Source organism: Lepisma saccharinum, chromosome 1 (assembly GCF_977018435.1).
Source record: "Lepisma saccharinum chromosome 1, izLepSacc3.1, whole genome shotgun sequence".
Classification (NCBI taxonomy): Eukaryota; Metazoa; Arthropoda; class Insecta; order Zygentoma; family Lepismatidae; genus Lepisma; species Lepisma saccharinum.
In genome coordinates, this window is record NC_139229.1 from 101,257,676 (window position 1) to 101,277,725 (window position 20,050).

General features: G+C 38.8%; 1 protein-coding gene across 1 annotated transcript in view; it reads right to left on the reverse strand.

Annotated features, from left to right (window-relative positions):
* Positions 1–17,583, reverse strand: part of LOC145985491 (uncharacterized) — a 36,282-nt gene extending 18,699 nt beyond the window's left edge. The window contains exon 1 of the mRNA XM_083119564.1: positions 15,739–17,583. Coding sequence (XP_082975690.1) covers positions 15,739–17,348 — 1,610 coding nt within the window. The 5' untranslated portion in view covers positions 17,349–17,583. The remainder of the gene's footprint in view (positions 1–15,738) is intronic.
* Between the last annotated feature and the right edge of the window lie 2,467 nt (positions 17,584–20,050).

The following is a 20,050-nucleotide window of genomic DNA, read 5'->3' on the forward strand; positions in this document are numbered from 1 at the left end:
TAAATACCGTTGATCTGTATTCTGTCCGTTTTTTTCTCTCTGTTTATTTAAAATCTTTACAATACACAATGCAAGTTCAAGGTTTCGCGGTGAAATCATGCGCTGTTGAACGCAGTTTCAGTCAATATAAATTGTGTTTCATGTTTAGGAGATTCATTTTTCAACACTTACAATAATGTTTGGCATCCATTGTTTTTGTAACAAAAAATAAAACCCTCTTTGTGTTTTGTATTTTGTATCACAATTAATGTCATGCAAGCCTAATGCATTTTATTTAACAAGGTAAGCCACTTGCTCAATGAAAATTTCCATTTTCACAATTCAATATTTTGATTCAAATATCTAACACTATTTATATATCTAACAGGTTTTTTTTGTACATAATAAGCCCGTTCCATGCTGATAACGATAAAGTCGCCGCGAGATGGTGTTCGCCTCACCCGGAACGTAATTTTCGCGGGAAAATTAAAACAAAAAAAACGGCCAGGCCACAAGGTCGGTGCTTTGGGAGTCGTTTTAGACTTGCTGCAAACCTGCAACGCGCGTTCTTCAATTAGCAAAAAGCCCATTAAGGCTACAATGAATTTGTTTGTTCAAGCTGCCGGCGAATAAAGAACCCAGAGAGCGTGGCATTTTTATTTCTTTCTTGTACTTCAATTTCTTTCAATTAAGAAACAAATGTGTAAATTTGCCAAGTGTGTCGGTTGCCTTTTTGAACCCTCGTTGTGTCAGTGGGTCCGTTTGCCACACTCTGGTGCGTTTGCATATGACGCCATGTTCGTCGAACCTCGGAGGTCGACCGCAAATAGAAAGAACAGTTAGCCTGCTCTCACGCTTTTTGTTTCATTCATTCATTTCTTTCCCATTACGAAAACGCTTCGCGAGTTCAACTCTAGGTCGCTTCTGGCAGGTTAGATGGATATTTACACGAGGTGTCATCAAAAAGTAAGTTACCTCTACTTCCAGAAAATAGCATATAAATTCTGAAACTATCTTTTCTCTGTTTTACAAATTTCAGTGAACTAATTAGGGAGAGCAAAAATAATATTCTCTTGTGCGACAGTGTGCTGCCTCTCTCGGTCTGTCCGTCAGGGTGTAAATTATCGATAACTCACAAATGGTTAACATATCTCCATATGTCATTAAAGGGTGCTCTGAACGACTATAAAATCCTTTTGCATTACTGTCAATAACATTTTGAACATAATTGACAATTACAAAAGCTAACAATATTATACCAAAAATCGCAACTGCAAAAATCATTGAATGCAGATTTCTGCAAAATTCTTGAATATAAAGTAGATACAGGATAGAGTTAGACAATAGCACATCCGAATTTTCAAACCGAGTAGCTTATGAATCAGGTTAAAGGAAACAAATTGATTCGTGCTGATCTGACCAAAGCGTTCGATTCAGTGAATCATGATATTTCATTAGCCAAGTTGAAGTCTTTTTAGTTCTTCTAAGAATGTAATTCGTCTCCTCAAATTTGGCCGGCCCCCGTGACGTAGTGGTTAGCCCATCGTGCTACGACCCTTAGGGTCCCGGGTTCGAATCCCGGCCTGGGCATGATGTTTGTGAGTGTCCATTCATAAATGTCATCATGTCATCACTCATCCACATCCTCGCAAATTAGCCAAAAGATAAAGCAAATCAATCAATTCTCCTCAAATCGTACACAATAAACTGAGAGGAATTTGTCATTAAAACGGGAAACACAGCACGAAAATATCTTGTCCTCTAGAGTATCTCGAGTTTTCAAATCAGGACCCTCTTTTCTTATTTTTTATTAACGACATGTCAAGAATGAGTAAGGACGTGTTTAGAGAGGGGTCCATGATGTCCGAACCTCCTTCTCAGAAAGGCTTACTAAGTCCAAAATTAAATAAGAAAATTGCTTATTGATTTATTTCCGTATATTGTTAGTATACAGTTTGCGTTGACAGTGCTTGCAAAAAATACATACATACTATAATATGTACATACTACATTACTACCAATAAGACGAACATAAATAATGATCACGGATTTTACTTTTTACCTGCTGGACCCAACAACCTCTCTGGTATTCAATAAACGATCAGTTTTAAACATTTTTGAACATTAATTTCTTTCGTAACACAGCTATTTATTAGCAATAATTATTTTTATTGACCTGTAGTGTCATTAATAGAAATATTAATCTTACCAATGTAATAATTATAAAGTTTATTATTATTATTACATGTGAGACACTTGGTTCGGAGTCTTCCCGAAATACGTGCCTGGCCTATTTGCTGATGACGTTAGAAATATCCAAAACACTTTGTTTACATGTAGATAGCCTTGATTTACAGACAATAACCTATGCCCTACTTCAATGGAATAAAATAAATCAACTTCCGTTTAATTTTGAAAAATGCCAAGTAATAACCATTAAAGAGCAGCAAAGGTAAAAAAAAAAAGGTGAAATGGGTCATACAGCACAGTACGCTGCATAGGCGCAATTTGGCGGGGGCAAGGGGTGCACTTGCCTTTCCTCTCGAATTTTCAGGTTATTAAATTTAAAAGTTAAAGACACTTTTCTTAACCTCCTGCAGCGTGAGTAGCAAAGTATTCAAGCGTATTTCTTTACGATTGCGCAAATGTAAGCTATTTTGCAAAATTGTTCTGGACGCTATTTTTATAAGATGGAAAACTTATTAATTCTGCACCCCGAAGTTAAGTCCAAAGCCAAGTCCCAAGTTTAATCCCCCCCCTCCAAGTCATTTTCTTGAACGAGACGTACAAAGGTTAATATCAAAATGCATTCAGATACTAACTGCATAAAATGCAAAAGAAATAATGGAAAATATTTGTGCTCGTATTCACTCGTTTGGTGGATCGAGTCTCCCCATTTACAAAATAATAATAATAATAATAATTCGAATAAAATTTATTTTTGTAAGTTTGTAATATTTATTATTGTATAATAACATTTATAACCGTGGTAATAATATTTATTATTTATCTGCTATTCAACTTTTTTCATTAGCCCGACCTTCCCCTCCTGCAAAAATTTCTGGCGACGCCCATGGCTGTGAGTAACATATCCATCATGTCTTATGAACACCAAAACCCAGGTTTAGATATAAAATTTCTATATGTTTTAATCACAAGAAAAATAAAGTACATATGATTTTGAAAAGTACTATCTGCTTTCTTGTTCGTTCTTGCCGAAGGATGCTACTTTCTGCAAAAACTTTGGGAGTAGCCAGAAGAGAATAGAAACATAAGACAAACGCGACATTCATTTGTTCTGGACAAAAGCGTGCTCACCTGGAAAACACATAACACTGCAACCACTTTCATTTTATTTGTCTCTGGAGTGAAACTACCAAAAATCTCTCTTATCTTTTGTCTTGTCTTCGCAAGGATTCCCTTCACCATAATCGTTATCAAGTCCTGAAGAATCTAGAAATAAAGGCAGTCATTCCATTGTTGATCGTACGGTGGATTCGCAAGAAGATGCAGAAGTGCACTTCAATGGAGAGAACAAGACTTTTGCAAGACAATGTGGAAGGTCATTCTGCAGTTATTCTTTTGTCCGCTTCCCAAGAAGTTAGATTACTCTCTCCGATGTAAGAACGAACTCACAGTAAACTGTAGACGTGGCTTGTGAGCACTTGCGTACGCAGAAGGGGTTGATGGGGCCACAGTTCGTTCGAAATTTGAGGAAAATAAACAATTTAAACAAGAAAAACTCGGGATAACCAGGCTGGTAAATGCAAACCACCTAAAATGACCTCCCGTTGCCATTTTTGATAATGGAAAGTTACAAATGTACGAAATCTAAAATGTATGTGTTTTGATTGCTGCCAGAAGATGATATGTGTATTGTGGAACGGAAATAATATTGAGTGTAACATGATCTGACAAAAATTTTGTGGGCTGCTTTTCAGATTCTATATACTTAAGATCTGCCTTAAAAAGTTGTGTTTGTGCACTGTTTGCCTAGATTTACCAGAGCTGTACCGAGCTGCAAATTACGCTTTATTTTCCACAAAGGTGTAAATCTGACATAATAGTAATTGAAACTTAGGATAATTACAGTGAATCTCACAATATTTTCAGTATTTTCCCACTACATTCTTCGGTTAAAGAAATTCTGACTTCATTTAATACAGCACCCCCACCCTAGTCGAGCTTCCTTGGAAGATACTGTGATGTAATGTAATGAGAAATTGCATATTTTTGGCTTTACTGCGAATATTTCTGTATTTTTCTGACATATTTTAAATTTTGATGACATATTTTTCAATTTTTATGACATAATTGCAGTTTTACAGTTTTATGGACATAAAGTCCCGGGCCCTATTGTGTATGCCGCCCTTCTAGAAAGCAGTCAGGGGCACCAACTTTTGAAATCATTGGGATCTTATAAGCTTAAAAAAATCTCATTAATCCTCCCTTCCGTGTATCATGATATTAATACACACTAACAATGCATCCTTACTATTTTAAATCTGTTATTTACTGATTTCAATCACCAAATACTGTATATAACAATAACAAATATATTAATGGGCAAAATAACACCAGAACTCACAAGTCACATGGTTTTGTTTAAATTAACTTCTGTTTTACAGTAGATAGATAGACAATACAAAACCCTTTGGCAGCTAAGCATGCGCATAAAAAGGCGCAGGATATGAAATCTAGTTGTTCGAATCTTACTATGAGGGATTAATGTATATTTCATCTCAAAAATATAGTGTCATTTATGTATTTCTTTAGCTCAGATATATTCATTGTAGAAAAATATACTGCTGACTTGACACCAAAAGCGATGGTACCTAACTGGTCTAACGCAACGCATAATCAAGTGCTAGAGACATCTATACTTGGTTTTGTTTGCCAGCTAATGATGTAGTAAGACATGAGAATTAAAGATGGCTAAATGTCTGCAGAGGCCAGATCTGAACAAATAGGTTTATATTCTGTGACTTGGTTGTTGATATGAAATATGAGGAAATTGTGTACATGTTGTGTTGGTGTAACAAATGGTTGTTTGTAAAAGAGATACCAAATGAATCCTTTGAAGTAATATACACGTGATCTTATGACATTGTCTCGCCGGCCCTCGTGGTTAGCACATCGCGCTACGACACCAGGGGTCCCGTGTTCGAATCCCGGCATGGGCATGGATTTTTGTGAGTGTCCATTCATCAATTTCATCATGTCATCACTCATTCCCATCTTCGTAAATTAGCCAAAAGTGGCACAAAAAGCGAAGTAAAGCAAATCAATCAATCATTGTGACATTGTTTGATCAAAGCATTTAATTTTACAAACACGTAGTAGTGAAAAACGCCAAAGAAGTGTTCTGTTACCCCCTACTCTGAATATTTGAAAGCCACACTTTTTACAGTGTTGTAGCTCACGCATTAATATTATTGCATTATTAATAGTTTTATTAGCTTTCTTTCTTACGTGTTGATGGTTTGAATTTTATTTCATTTCTTTTATTTTCTAATATATTCCCTTCAACCATTTTATTTTTATGCCACTTTCGGTTTTCTCTTCATGAGTTTCATCGAATAGTTGTCACGATTAGCCTAAATACGCAGAAGAGTGACGTAAAATAATATCCTCTGAGAAATTGTTTTAAATTGGAGATGTTTTAAATATAGCCTATGTTCACCCATGCATATACATTTATATACAGGGTCTCGGAGATGTCCCTGTACAACTAGTTCACTAGTACTACATAGTTCACATTACCCTTATATATATATATATATATATATATATGTTTTTAGCTATTTACATTATAACATATTGCGAGCGAACAAAATCAACAACAACGAGTTACCATGACAACAACAATATAAAAAATAAATTAAATTATGGCGATTCAGTTTAAGCATACTTAAACTTTCTAATAATATAAACACATATAGCCATGAACGTCCTAGGGCTTGTAATCAACAGGTTAATTAGTTCTCTACAATTGTCATGTGAATATAAAGCGAAAACAAAGCTGAAAATTAAAGAATACCGGTCAGTTTTCAGCACAATGGCAACATGATGCATGCAAGTAGGAGTACGGGGACATTTTGGACATGCTGCACAATACAATAGTACGTAAAAATAATGTTGTTGTTTCTTTTTAATTCAGTATCTCGAATCCCTGTCTCTTCCTCCCCTACCCCCTGTCAACCACACCCCATCCGAAATCTTCACAAAACAAGAATAATTTGAGAAAACCTGTTAACTGGCCTTGACAGCCACGATTCAGAAATATTTCCACCAAAATATGATCCCTTGATTCTCATAAGTTACATAAGAACTGAGCTTAAGAAATAACCTTGATGTGAACAAAGGAGACGTTTCTTTTCTTCCCAACTGGCTTAATGGCTTCCACGTTGTTCTATCAAATGCGACAATCGTACAAATCATTTCTGCTCCATTAACCTTTGCGTCTCAATCCGACCAGTTAGATCGGTAATGTCGATTCAAGTAAAAACGTGAAGTCGTAATATTCCCCGCATCTTACCGCAGGCCGCAAGGTTTTCTTCCGAAAACTTGAGCGGAAATTTGAATTCCCGTTAAGATTCCTTTGTTTCGTGTGATTCGGTATTTAGTGAGTTGCAGAAGAAGAGTATTTGGAAGTAACCAGTTACTTTTTAGGAACTTAATTATAAGTAGTAGTCTAACTGTAACCAAGTAGCTGTAACTGTAACAGAGTTACTTTTACAGTGAATTTACGACATTTGCTAACTTGAGAATTTGTAATGCCGGAAGATCTAAATTTGGCAACTCTGTTTCCAATTTTTGTATGCGTCTTATCTGGATGTTAAGGGGAAAGAATTTCTGTACATGGCGTACGAAATTGAGAGCTTCTTCGCTCGAACAGGCAAAACGAGCGGTATACGCTCGAAGCCCAGAGGTACACGTACAACACTCATATACCTGTATCTGTGGTAGTTGGCCCTCAAATATGGATCGTGAAGTGAGATACGCAGTGAAATTGGAACTTAAGTGAGCATAGTCGTCATCTACATGCTAAACTTTAGTATAGTTTATCTTACCAATACAGTGATATATGAAAATGAAACAGATGGTTGTGGGCTGAAACTGCCAGGACGTATATTTTACATGTGTCTACGAATATTGTCACATTGAAATAATATTCCATTGTAAACGCTCGAGCGTGGGAGACACGAACGAGTACAAGCGAACGAAAGTGGTCACATGCAGTACTCTAGTATATATTATAATATTATTGAATGTAGGGGAAGACATAATAAGAGAAGGCACTGCGTATAAGACTAACTATATGTATAAATAATGCAGTTTTTTTTTTCAATTACATGAAGACGTTAATTTTCATATTAGGCATTGCATTTCAAAATTCCAAATTCTGGTGTCCGGTATGCATTACTTGGCTCACTTTTCGAAAGTAACCACTTTGGCAATACATTTACTTTACACAGTTACTGTAAGGTGATATTTGGTAAGCTTCATTCTTTGTAAAATTTGTATTTATGCACGCACTGTAGTTTATTATAGGGTACACTTTCATCTGTATTTATGGAATCAATGCAGTGAAATTGTTCTCATTTTGCATAAGCAAAAACAAAAAGTATTTTATACGAATCATTTTCTTTTATCTTTAATATAATTACATTTGTTTCTGGAAAATACTAAATTTATTTTGAATATAGAGACTTTACCTAATTTCTCCCGAAAGATAACAACGTAATACACATACATTGACATCTAGCGACTTTTTATTTACTTATCTTCTAAAACAATGACTAAAACAGAATTACAGTTATTATTCATGTGAAACTATTATTAAGTATTCTCACGTTTGAAACAAATTCCTTTGTTTTATTGCATATTTATTTACTGTAACTTTTTTGCAACTTTTGACTGATAGCCACGGTGAGAATGAGTGAGTAGATGTACTGTGCGAATTAAGTTTTTGCTTTGGGGGGTGATGCCCGCTCAGTGGCGTATTTGTGGTTTCATTTCGGGAGGTGGGCTTATATGGGGGGTAGGCAAATTTATATATGTTACCAGTCACTAAACTAAACTACTGTCTGGTTATGTATATATTTGACTTGTAAATGTTGATCTTTAATTTTATGAGAAGTGCTCTAAGTGAAAGGAGGGGGGGGAGTTTGCAGTAACATTTGCCCGTACCATTCTTCTAATGTACGGTCAAATAACTGCCTTCCTGATAATTATTCCACTTTCGAATACTAGGCTCTGCAACAGCATCTTTTCCATTAGATAGCTACATGAAACTTTTATAACAAGAATAAGTCAACTATCAATTCGTTTAGAATAACATGCTTTATATTTGTTCCTCTGAGTTCCTTCAGGATATTCCTGAAGTGCAAGTTTAAAAGCAAATAATGCCTAATTTTTATTCTCTACCCCCTGGCAACGATATCATCATGTAAGGTGTACTAACAGACATTATTTTTCACGCAAATTATATACGAATTTTCAGACTAGCATGTGTAATTTTTGTTAGTTCACTTTATGTTCAGGGAAGGTAGTGGGGTCTGCACCTACAGTTACAAGTGAAATTCAAACCACACTGCAATGCACCTCCACCAGGGATTGAACCCGCGACTCCTCTATTACAAGGCGATAGCGTCATTCCGACTGTGCGGCTCTCCTATGCCCCATGTTGAAGAAACACAGGCAATGCAATATTTGGAATTGGGGAAGTTTGGAATTAGCAATGTTCTTCCAATTCAGCTTCAAGTTACAGCCTGCATTTAACACGGTTTCTTTCGACTTGAGCGATCCTGTTGTTGTCCTTGCCCCAGAATTAACAGGACAGAGGATTTGGGAAACTTCCTCGTGCGTACCGCAAACACAACGTTGCTGGACAGTGCAGAAGTAACTGTTAATTCGACACCGTGAAGAATTGAAAGACCACGGAAGAATCCCTAACGCCTGAAAAAATAATTGCACTTGACCGCATCGAAATCGTTAACTCGGATTCTTAGCCATCAAGGTTCAATGCACAAACAACCACAGAACGCAACCGAAGTGGAAACCTTTCAAACGGTTCGCGGGTTTTCTTAAGTTCAATAGGACTAAAGTATGAAATTTATCAAACTATGCATTGGATTCGCATTGTGGAGGCTTCGTGTTTGTTTCCCAAATAACAGTAGTTAAACTTTTTGGCCCATTTACCTCCTGGTTTGGATTGTTGTGATCGTAATGTAAACCTCAACAATACTATCGTTCCTGTTTTGATTCTCGTTGTTGGAATGTAATGGGTTCAGAAACTTAAAAGGTCGAAATCAGGATGGTAAGGAAGGGAAGAAAGAAGAGGAGGAAAGGAGAAAGACAGAGAGCAAGAAAAAGAGAGGGAGATAGAAAGAAGAGAGACATAGAGGGAGAGGGAAGAAGAGAAGGATAGGGGTGAGAGAGGGGACAGAGAGGGAGAGAGAGAGAGAGAGGCGGAGAGGGAGAAGGAGAGGGGAAATGGAAAGAAAGAACAGAAATAGAGGGGTGAAGGAGAGGGAGAGATAGAGAAAAAGGGGGAAAGTGGAAATTTACCGACATACAAATACAATTTTCATGAATATGGCAATGTTCAAGGGGTAGAAAAGAAAGATTAGAAAGGACAATAGAGTGAGAGGGAAGAGAGAATGGAAGAGGTGAGGGAGGGAGAGGGAGAAAGAGAGGGGAAAGGAAAATAAAGAGTGGAGGGAGAGAGAGAAAGAGGGGGAAAGGGAGAGAGATAAAAAGAAGGAGAAAAAAAACAGAGAGAGACTTTCTCGTCTGGACTCAGAGTCTGTATAATACTCTGTGGTATTTGTTTTACGTGCTGCCGACCTCCGTGGCAAAGTGCGCTACGACGCCAGGGGTTACGGGTTCGAATCCTGGTCTCGGCATGAACGTTCTTTTATTAATACTCCTCATCATCGTTGCTATTAGCCAAAAGTGGTAGAAAAGCAAAGTAAGGTAAATCAATCAACCAATTGTGTTGCGTGCTGTCCATTTGTGTTCGTGATTGTCATTTCATCAATCACACTATTCATCCTCATCTTCGTATTTAGCCAAAAGTGAAAGAAGAACGAAGTAAAATAAATCAAACCAGTTACTGCTTCGACGTTTAACGCGGGCTATAAGTTTATACAGAACTTTCCTAGGATCCCCACCCTCTTCTGATTAATACAATCATGGGTTTCTTTTATATATAATCTAATGGTTGGTTGGTTTGTGGAGTTATTGTTATAATTCCCACTTTATGGACATATAGGCTAATCGGGACTGGACCTATAGTTTAAAGTAGGATCAGAACTATTGTACAATGTGCCTCCACCGGGAATCGAACCCGGGATCCCTTGATTACAAGCCGACGACGTTACCACTATTAATCTAATTAGGGCGGTGCTGCGGTGGATGCTACCCCCAGCTACCTACTTGATACCACCAAGTTAATGAGCTTTCACACCGAAGTTACAAGCGACACTCGATACTTGTCGTTTCGGTGTGAAAGCTACCTTACCATCCCAGCTAGCCCCAAGGTTCGAGCAAATATTCCCACGCGCCTGACAATAATGGTTTAAAATTAACACCCGCTTTAGACGAAAGCATTTTCCTTAGCATTTTTCTTAACATTTATGCCATGACCAAAATGCTACCGTGTAAAGTGAGAAATCTTATGGCATTTCAAATGCCGTGGTATATTTCATGGCATTTCTCAAGGATAGGCTCGGTCCGAAGCATTTTTCGTAGCGTAATCAATCAGAAGCGACCTCTAGGTCACGAGCGCAGTTGTGATGGCGGCCGCGTGAGATGTAAAGAACGTACCACTTCACACTTTTAAAACACGATAATTATTCAACCGAAAAGAATTACGCTTCGTATTACATGGTTTTAGGTAGAGAAGCATGACACTGATTAACTATATACTTTACAACGTTTACTGTGTACCTATGGAAGAATATTTTAGTTTTTTCAATTGTAAACACTGCGCAGTCGCCATATATGGTGTAACTCGACGTGCTTTTCATGCTGTATATGTTATGCATTGTAATCGCAAAAGCTAGCCGAAGAGTTACATGAAATGCTTGCGTGTAAAGTACTAACGGTGGGTTGCGGGTGTCGAACGTGCTGTGGCCTGCCGAAAGAATTAACAGAACCTTTATATCTGTTCAGGGGCGTATATTTTGGGTAGAAATCCACAGTAATTGCAGTAATTTCAAAACAATTTGTACGTATATTGGTCGGGCGTGAGTCACTCTCTCTACCCTGAAAAAAATCTCTACCGAAGAATTTTATATTTTCTAGTCAACTGCACTTATAATTTGTAATTATTAATGTACGCGATTACTACTACGTAAAGCCCAAGAATAATATGCTCGTAACACCGCCAGAAAAGTATTGTCGAACGTAAAATGACATCACCATCGAGAGATTAGTTTGAAGAAAAATGTGTAAAATTGACTCCCGGTAGATGGCACACTATAGCTACGAAAGGATATTAACCATAACATTCCAACACAAATATTAAAAAATCACTTCTATTGGTCAAATAGAATAAAATTAATGGATAAAAAATTGTAATAACAGCAAATTAACTTTTGTATCAAGGTACGAATACAAAAGCATGCTCATCATTATTTCTTAAGGAAATATATATTATTAAGGTATAATAAGTTACCAAAATTGCAAGGCGTATTATTGTCAGAGTGTAGTGGGTAAATATCACCTTGTTTTATTTCTTGTATATACTGCAAAATAGTTTAAATTGTTTAAAGCCTTTAACTTGTCCCTTCTCTCTCTCTGTATCTCTCACTCACTCTCTTTTACACAAGATGGTGTCACGATTTGCAACTTGGCCAAGATGTGAAGAACGTTGGCAAATTCTGAAACTAAGGTGCAGTGGCGCAGGAACGACGGGGGGGGGGGGGGGTACAGGGGTATTCTCAAATTTGGAGACGAGTCTGAAATAAATCTCTGCAAAATCAAAACGAGACGATACTTCATGTCTGAGACGATCTCGTTCGAAACTTTGATATCACATTTGAATAATTTACTTAAAATAAATCTGTCTTATTCAGAAATACCAAGCGTATATCTTGTTCATATTTAAATAAGTCGTATATTTTGTTTACTGTAATTGCAAAGTTAATACATTAGTGACAATGGCGAGCCTGTGCTGCCCGGTTTCATCAATTCAGGATACAATTCCGTATTTCGATGGTTCGTAGTGTCGAACAAAATGTAAAGCAGAATAACGTTATTAAGGAAAGTTTTTGCTTTAATAACATATATACGTTGTGAAAGTGAGTGGTGACACATTTGTCTCATCTCGATACCATTCCTAGTTGAAATAGATCAGCGATATTTGCTAGACATTAAAACGGGTGCAATTTGTGATTTTATCAGGAGGGGGAGTATTTATTTACCTATGAATTAGGTATGCTTAGAATTGAACATAATTGCTTAAAATGTAATTTTGATATCGATTGTAACACAAACACAACACCATTTTAAGTTAAATTCTAAAGTCAAACTGTAATTACATTAGTCTGATGAATGCATCGAAATAAATTAGACTCACCGCAAGTTCAATGATTTGTCAGTTGGCTTGTTAAGGACACTTTAATGCTTATGACGCGATCCATTTTGTTGCAAATTTTTCTGCATTAAAACAATGGACTTTGGTTCCATTGAAATGAAAAGCAGGTTTAAAACTTCTAAGTGACTTCTCTAATCGTTTAAGGTAAGATTCATGCCACTGACCCCGCTTTCACACTCAGCTGTAGATATTGCTACAATTTAGATTGGATTCACAAGGTCTTTGAGTGAGGTGGGAAAGTGTTTTGGATTTTCTTTGTAGATTCGAAAATCTTCGACTGGTGACGCGTACATGCTTTCGCTTGTACTGTACTGCTCGTTTTTATATAAACGAGGAATTAACATGTCACCATAAAACACACGTATGTATCCGCATTTAATACGACTACATCCGGAAATAAACATAACTCTTCAAACCGGCTCTTCTCTTCATATATTTCACCAACGATTGAAAAGAAATATTTCGAGCGCATGGTTTTCCTCTAACTTTGCTTGCTCTGAGATCTGAAGGATTTCGGTCTGGCAAGTGCAATGATTGTACTTTCAGTGTTTGCAGAGCATCATAAGGTACAGCTAATTACATTACAAATAATTACTATGTGAAATGTTTTACAAATACTTGAAAGTTAGATCTCTTGCGAGGTGATCGGGAATCATCTCGATTCGCATTTCTTTTTATAAAAGACAACACAACGCTATAGGTGTCAACAAGCTTCGAAAAGTGCTGTTAACATAGGTCAAAGACAGGGCACAGTTTTCGTATTTGATAGAAAAGTACTTGTAAAACACCTTCTAGAAGTCTGCGAAAATACCGAATACATGGCTTCTAAAAGGCACTTTATACGGTACATATCTGCCATAAATTGGTTTAATGATATTTTATATATAGCTATGGGGCTCTAAAATGAACTGAGCTGAAGTGAAATTCTGTAAGTACGATATATTTAAAAATATGATTTTCATATTCAGTGGGTGGAAAATGATCCTGATTTGGAATGAATCAAATTAGAAGAGGGGGAATCCTCCTCACCTCCTTTAAATCGCAACCTGCATTAAAATGAATAGATGTAGCTTTGCTCTCAATTTTTATGTTACGAACTCCTGATTTTCCATGCCATTAAATTCAAAAGTGCTTATAACAAGATCCAGAACTTTATATGTTTTGGAATTGTTATCTGGTCCTGAGACCTGTTTTTTTTAAATAGTCATGAATTGTAAAAAATAAATAAACATTATTTAGGCAAATTTTGCATTAATTTACCATGCCCCACCGATTTACCGATTAGCCTATCTGTGCATGAAGTACACTTAAAACAAATGTCCAAAATATTCAAAGAAAATTCAATCAACAGTGAGTGAGGTTTCCCTCTGAGTGATATGTTTATTCCGACGAATCGAATTAGCTTTATCGTGGTACTTCGGGACAGAACATGGCCAAATTACCTCAAGATTCAGTCTATTCTTCACGTGTCTTATAAATATACCTTTTCTTCGGATCTCCTTATGAACATGTAGGTATCTCGGAAAATCCGCTATTCAAACCAAGGATCACTCAAAAAAGATTTTACACATAGGTGTGCACGTTTGTTCCAGTGTATTTCAAAGTAAATTTCAAATAAACTCTGTCATGTGCATGTGTCCAAGTACGAAATAACAGTGTTTAATATAGCCCAACCGGCCCCCTAGGCGGAGTGGTTAGCACATCGCGCTACGACGCCAGGGGTCCCGCGTTCGAATCCCGGCCTGGGCATGGATGCTTGTGAGTGTCCATTCATCAATTTCATCATATCACCACTCATCCCCATCTTCGCAAATTAGCCAAAAGTGGCAGAAAAAGCGAAGTAAAATAAAGCAAATCAATAAAACAATATAGCCCAAATTCGATACTGACAATATCGTTATCCTCTGAGGTTCAGAAGGTAGTGTGTCTGATTGCCACCCTGGATACTCGGGTTCAATCCACGGGGTGAGTGACAATGTCAGAACATAGAGTGGCTCTGGGGTTAACCCAGGCTCTAATAAATGGGTACTTGGGACGCCTGGGGCGTCACCTCCAGAAATTGCCGCGGTCGAGAATGCGTGGGGCCCTACATAAACATTCCCCTATGTGTGTTCATTGTACAGTGCAGTGCTCAGGTAAAACCTTTACTTTCTAATGACAATAACAGCATTTCAATATGTTTCATTGATAATAGCAGAGTCGCTCGTATTTATATACTGCTGGACAATGAAAACCGGACACTTTAATATTTGACATCTGAATTGCAATAACAGCTCGCAGGTATATTACAGAATGTTCGGCAGATCATGTAGTACCATATGCACCATTCATAGGCTCGGACTTTGTTTATGCATTCGTACTTAATTCAGTTTCTGCAACATTTAGTTAGCCCTTGTACCAGAGCTTTTATCGACCCATTGCGTTATCACAAAAAATGCAAGTGTCCGGTTTTTTTTGTCCAGCAGTATACATTATTGTAGTACCATCGTACAAACTTAATCCTTGCTGGATGCACAGTAGTTCGTATCCCACTTTGAACTATAGGTCAGGTGTCAATTAGTCTGTCTGGAGTGCGAACCACTATGTGCCTACACAGGGAATCTCACTCAGTAACCATTGATTAGAAGGTAACACCGATACCACCACGCCATTGAGGAGGCCCTAGGAAGTGAATGCAAGACGTTCATACTTTTAAAACAGAAATTTAGTTTTCGTAAAGTAACCAACGGGGCTAAACTTAGTGCAATGACGCATACTACTGAAATAGTGCACATATTCAATTACTGAACATTTATACGTAACTGAACGATATAAATCAGCCATATTTACATTTTGCAACTACTTCTGTCACTTTTTCTTAATTTCTGCTAGCCCTGCTACTATTAATTCTAAAACAAAGAAAAATGTCGTCTTCCCAACCGAGCGCGGCAAGTGGTCGACTTTTGATCGAGCCACCGAAGTTCTTGGGATCGAGTCCCGGCCTGGGTAATGTTTGTGCGTGTCCCTTCATACATTTCATCTAATCATCACTCATTCTCGTCGTCGCGACTAACCAAAAGAGGCAGGAAAGCAATATAAAATAACAAAGAGTGCAAAGCAAAGAACAAACTCTAAAGAAAATGGAGCAATCAATAGGTTATAAAGAGACTAACCTGTTCATTTTGGCAACAAATCCGTAGGCACCGTCCAATCGAGCAACCTTGTCCAAATTCCTGCAGTAGAGAGTCCAAATGCAGTCCAGCATGTGCTTGTCTCGCCGGTACGCCTTGCCGACACTCATAAGCGCCCTCAAAGCATTGTTGACGAACTGCAGAAGGTCCTCCGCCATTGTCGTTTCTTCCTCTGGAGGCAGGAGCTGCCTTGTTTTGTACTCCTGGTACTCCTGGACTTCTTCTGGAGGGAGAAAAAGGGCGTTGAGAGCCAGTACTTCCGGATCGTTCATGATGTTTTCGTCAGATCGGTCTCCGTAAGCTGATCTTTGCTCCTCTGAAACGATTTGCTGCATATTGTGGAGGAGCAGAAGGTCGAAAGAGAGGAACGCCAGGGCGAAATATGTGCTGTTGGTTACCGTAGACGCTAAGGTTCCGAGCGCACTCGAGGTTAAAGGGTTGAACTTGGGGTTGGCGTAGAGCTGCCTCACCTTCTGAAGCAGTATGGTGGTGTTGCCTTCTTGGATTGAAGTGTTCATGGCCGCTAGGACATCCTTGATCTCGGTGCTGTTGTCGGACGATGTAAAGCCGTAGTATATCCAGTTGTAGACATCGTTCAGTCTGTCTTGTATGAAGGATGACAGTGGCGTATCTGTGGCGGGCGGGTCGTCGTAAGTATTGGCCTGGTAGTCTGCCGCTCCCTCTGGTTGGAAAGGTAAAGAAGGGTCCTGATAGTGCGGTTGGTAAGGATAATCGTTATACTCTGCCATCTGATCCACTTCTGGGTTCCCAAGGTAGAGATCCTGCTGCGGGTGTTGCAGGAAGGTGACCTCCTCGTCGTCGTACATCCCTTCGACGCCCTGCCCAGGCACGTTGGGTATTGTTATGAGGCGCCTTTGGGTGTTCTCGCGATCCGGGAGAACCACAACGGGGACAGACTCCTCCACGGTCGTCGAGTTCTGCAGGTTGAATCCAGGAAGAGGGATCATGTACTCTGGAGAGTAGGGGGTTTCTGGTATGGGCTGGGGGTACAGTGGGGATGGTTCTCTCGCGAAATGGTTCCTGGGTTCCAGTTCTTCTTCTCCGCCGCTGTACTCGTCCAAATACTTCACGGTTTCTTGCTTCGATTGGTCGACCTCCGTCTCGAATGCACCCGCTGCGTCTTTCTCGAACTCTGCGAACTGGCTCTCGTAGTTTTGGTTCAAAGCCGGCTCCGATATCGGAGATTCGTTAAGCGCTCTTAACATTTCTTCAATCGTTGAGAGCTGGTCACTATGTTCCGTAGTGGGCACACTCTCCTTGTAAACTTGCTCATCTTCAGGGGCCTGGGTTCGAACCTCCTCTTCCTCCTCTCTAACCGGGATGCTTGTGGTCTGCACAGTGGCTATCAGCTTCGGAGTGGTAGCAGTTGTCGCCTTCTCCTGTATTTTCCCTTTGCTCTGCCTCAACTCGGGCTCGAACTGTATCCGCACACCTTCGTTCACGACAAGCGGTTCTTCGTGGCCCAACCCGAACCACACCGTGATCCCTATAAACGCACATATCACCGCCAATCCAAGAGCTATGAACGCCACGAACCGCTGCAAGTTACCCTCTCTCATTCTCATCATCATCGTTACGATACCATATACACTTGGAGAACGTCACCAGTCAAGAGCTTTATGAAAGTCTACCGAACACTCACTAGGTCAAAAGCTTGATGAAAATCTACCGAACTGATCCACCAAGGGCGTCCAAAGTAACCGAGAAGAGGGAACTCTCCGCGAACAGTTTTGTAGGAAGACTGGCTTGAAATTTTTGCAAGCACCATGTATAACCTCACAATGATCCTTCTCCTAAACTCCCTCGTTGACTTCCCCTCTTCTCACAGTCCCCTCCTCCGAATTGAGGTCTCTTCAGCAGCAGAGGAGGGGAGGGAGAGGAGGAACACGGCCGATAGAGGTCACCGCACTCGTAACAAAAGTGTTACCTTCTTGTTGACACCCCCGCTTAAAGAAATACCTTGTTTCAGCGGCATGCAATGAAAAAAAAAAAGGTGTACAAGAAGAAGAAAAGGCGTGCAACAGTTATGTGCGTAGAATCTTCACTTATTTTACGGTTGAGATGGATTCTTAGTTGAGTTCTTGCTTCGGCGAGCTGCAGGCAACCGAGTTAAGGGATTCAGTTCACTGTTTGTTGGTCCTTTTGGGGGGAATCTTCTGTTGCTTCCCTGGCTGTTGCTCCTTTGAAGTGTCGGGAACTGGAGCAAGGGACAATGGTACTGAAATTCCCACCGTGACGTCACTTAACGAAGCAGTCCCCTCCACGCTGTCAATCGAACATTGTTTTAGTGTGATTGCTACCAATGCATTTGGAGGCGAATGACTTGGCTTTCGACCAATGATCTTTCCTTGTTGCTTACATGAGAAATAACATTACTAAGGGAACGAGGGACTTGGATTTCATAAATGAAGATATAACCGGGGGAGAAGCCTTGGTTCTGTTTTCTGGTGGTGTTATGTTACATTATTTTAGGAAACGTTAGCCAACGTCCACAGAGGGGTACGGATTATTAAAAATGCATTTTTCTTCCGTAAAAATTCATATGTGGGATAACGTGGGTGGAAGAGATAAAAACTCGGATTTATTTTATTTTATCTTTCGGTACATAGAGGTCTCCTGCGTGATAATGTATCATAAATTCCTGTTCCGTTTGGGAGATATGAAATAAATATATATTTGCATATTCTGTTTACAAACAAAAATAGAACCTTTAATTTCAATGGTATCACGTACATTAATGTTTCGAAAAACCAGGATTTGAAGGCAAATAACGTAGTTCTGATAGGATTTCCAACAAATAACTACATAATATTAAGCTCTATTTTGAAAAACAAAAGAAACATAATATTTCAATTCCTTGATCTCAAAAACATATAACTGCACACCTAACATGATATTATAGTTTGTTCATTTGTTGATCAAAATTATCGTACTAAAAATACTGGTCCACCATTTTGAGAATGGCTAATGAAAATGTTACGCACAGGATTTTAAGTGCATATAAAACCTCAATTATACTTTATCAAAGGAGAAACTCTGTGTACCTCAACATTCTTACAGGGGTATGTGGTGGGCACTGATTTACGTGTTACTACCGTGACTGTACAATCCAAGAGTATTCTTTTGTTACCAAATGGTTATCGTATTGCGGGGGATGCCCACCCAGTGGCGTATTTGTGACTCCATTAAGGGGTAATGCTTTTTGGTATGCTAATTTGTATACGTTACCAGTCAGGAAATTAAACTATTGTTTCTAACCTAGGTCATTTACACGTAATTTAGAAATACTTAGTATATTTACATTCTAAGAAAACCCAAACTCATATGAAATAGAGCTATGGAATTAGTAACCCCGAAACTAGACTTACCAAACCAGTGCATAAATTCTAAATTACCTAGCCTAGTCTTTCCAAACCGGTGTATCAATGTCTATATTATCTAGCCTAACCTTACCAAACCATTGTTTGTTGGCCGGTGACGTCAGACACAAGACTACATAGGAACATGTCTTTCTCCCTTTAATTAGCAATGGCCCATAAAAGTTCGAAACTGTCATCAAAGTGTGGCTTGGTGGAGACCCTGGGAGGGGGAGGGAAGGCCACTGTAGCGTGGTGCTCATCACATCATCTCCACACCGACTATAGCACATTGATATCTTCGGATCTCTCAAACTTAAGGTTCATTTAACCTATGTACAAGTTTCAAGTGAACACTTTAATACAGTAAAAACTCGTTAATCCGTACTAATGCGGGGATAAGTTGATCGGTTTAACGAAAGTCTGGATTAACTGAAATAACCGAAAAGAACAGAAGAATGTGAATTAAAACTCCATTTATAGCAACAAAACACGTTTATTATGCTGTATTTAAAGGGCATAGGCCGGGAAACAGAATTTCATCAGTGGTTGACTGCCTTTTCTTTGGGAAGTTCTCTTGTTGACTTCTAGCCACATTTAAAACCATGCATTCTGCTCTTTTTATTTTTTGCCTCTTGCCTGTCCGGATTAAGCGAAGTCCGGCTTATCGGGGTCCGGATTAACGAGGTTTTACTGTACATGTAAAATATGAGCACTACGTCATGAAAGCCTAAGTGGAAGAACAGCCTGTTGTTGGCTCGGCGAGATTGGCCTTTGCAGAATGGTGTCCTTATTTAATTTACAAGGCCGCATACTTTTCGGCAGGGAAATCTTTGATGAGTTGGGCCATTAACGTTCCGAATTATTTTTTTCAATTGTTTGTTCCATAGTTACGAAATTATACAGGGTTAGTCAAA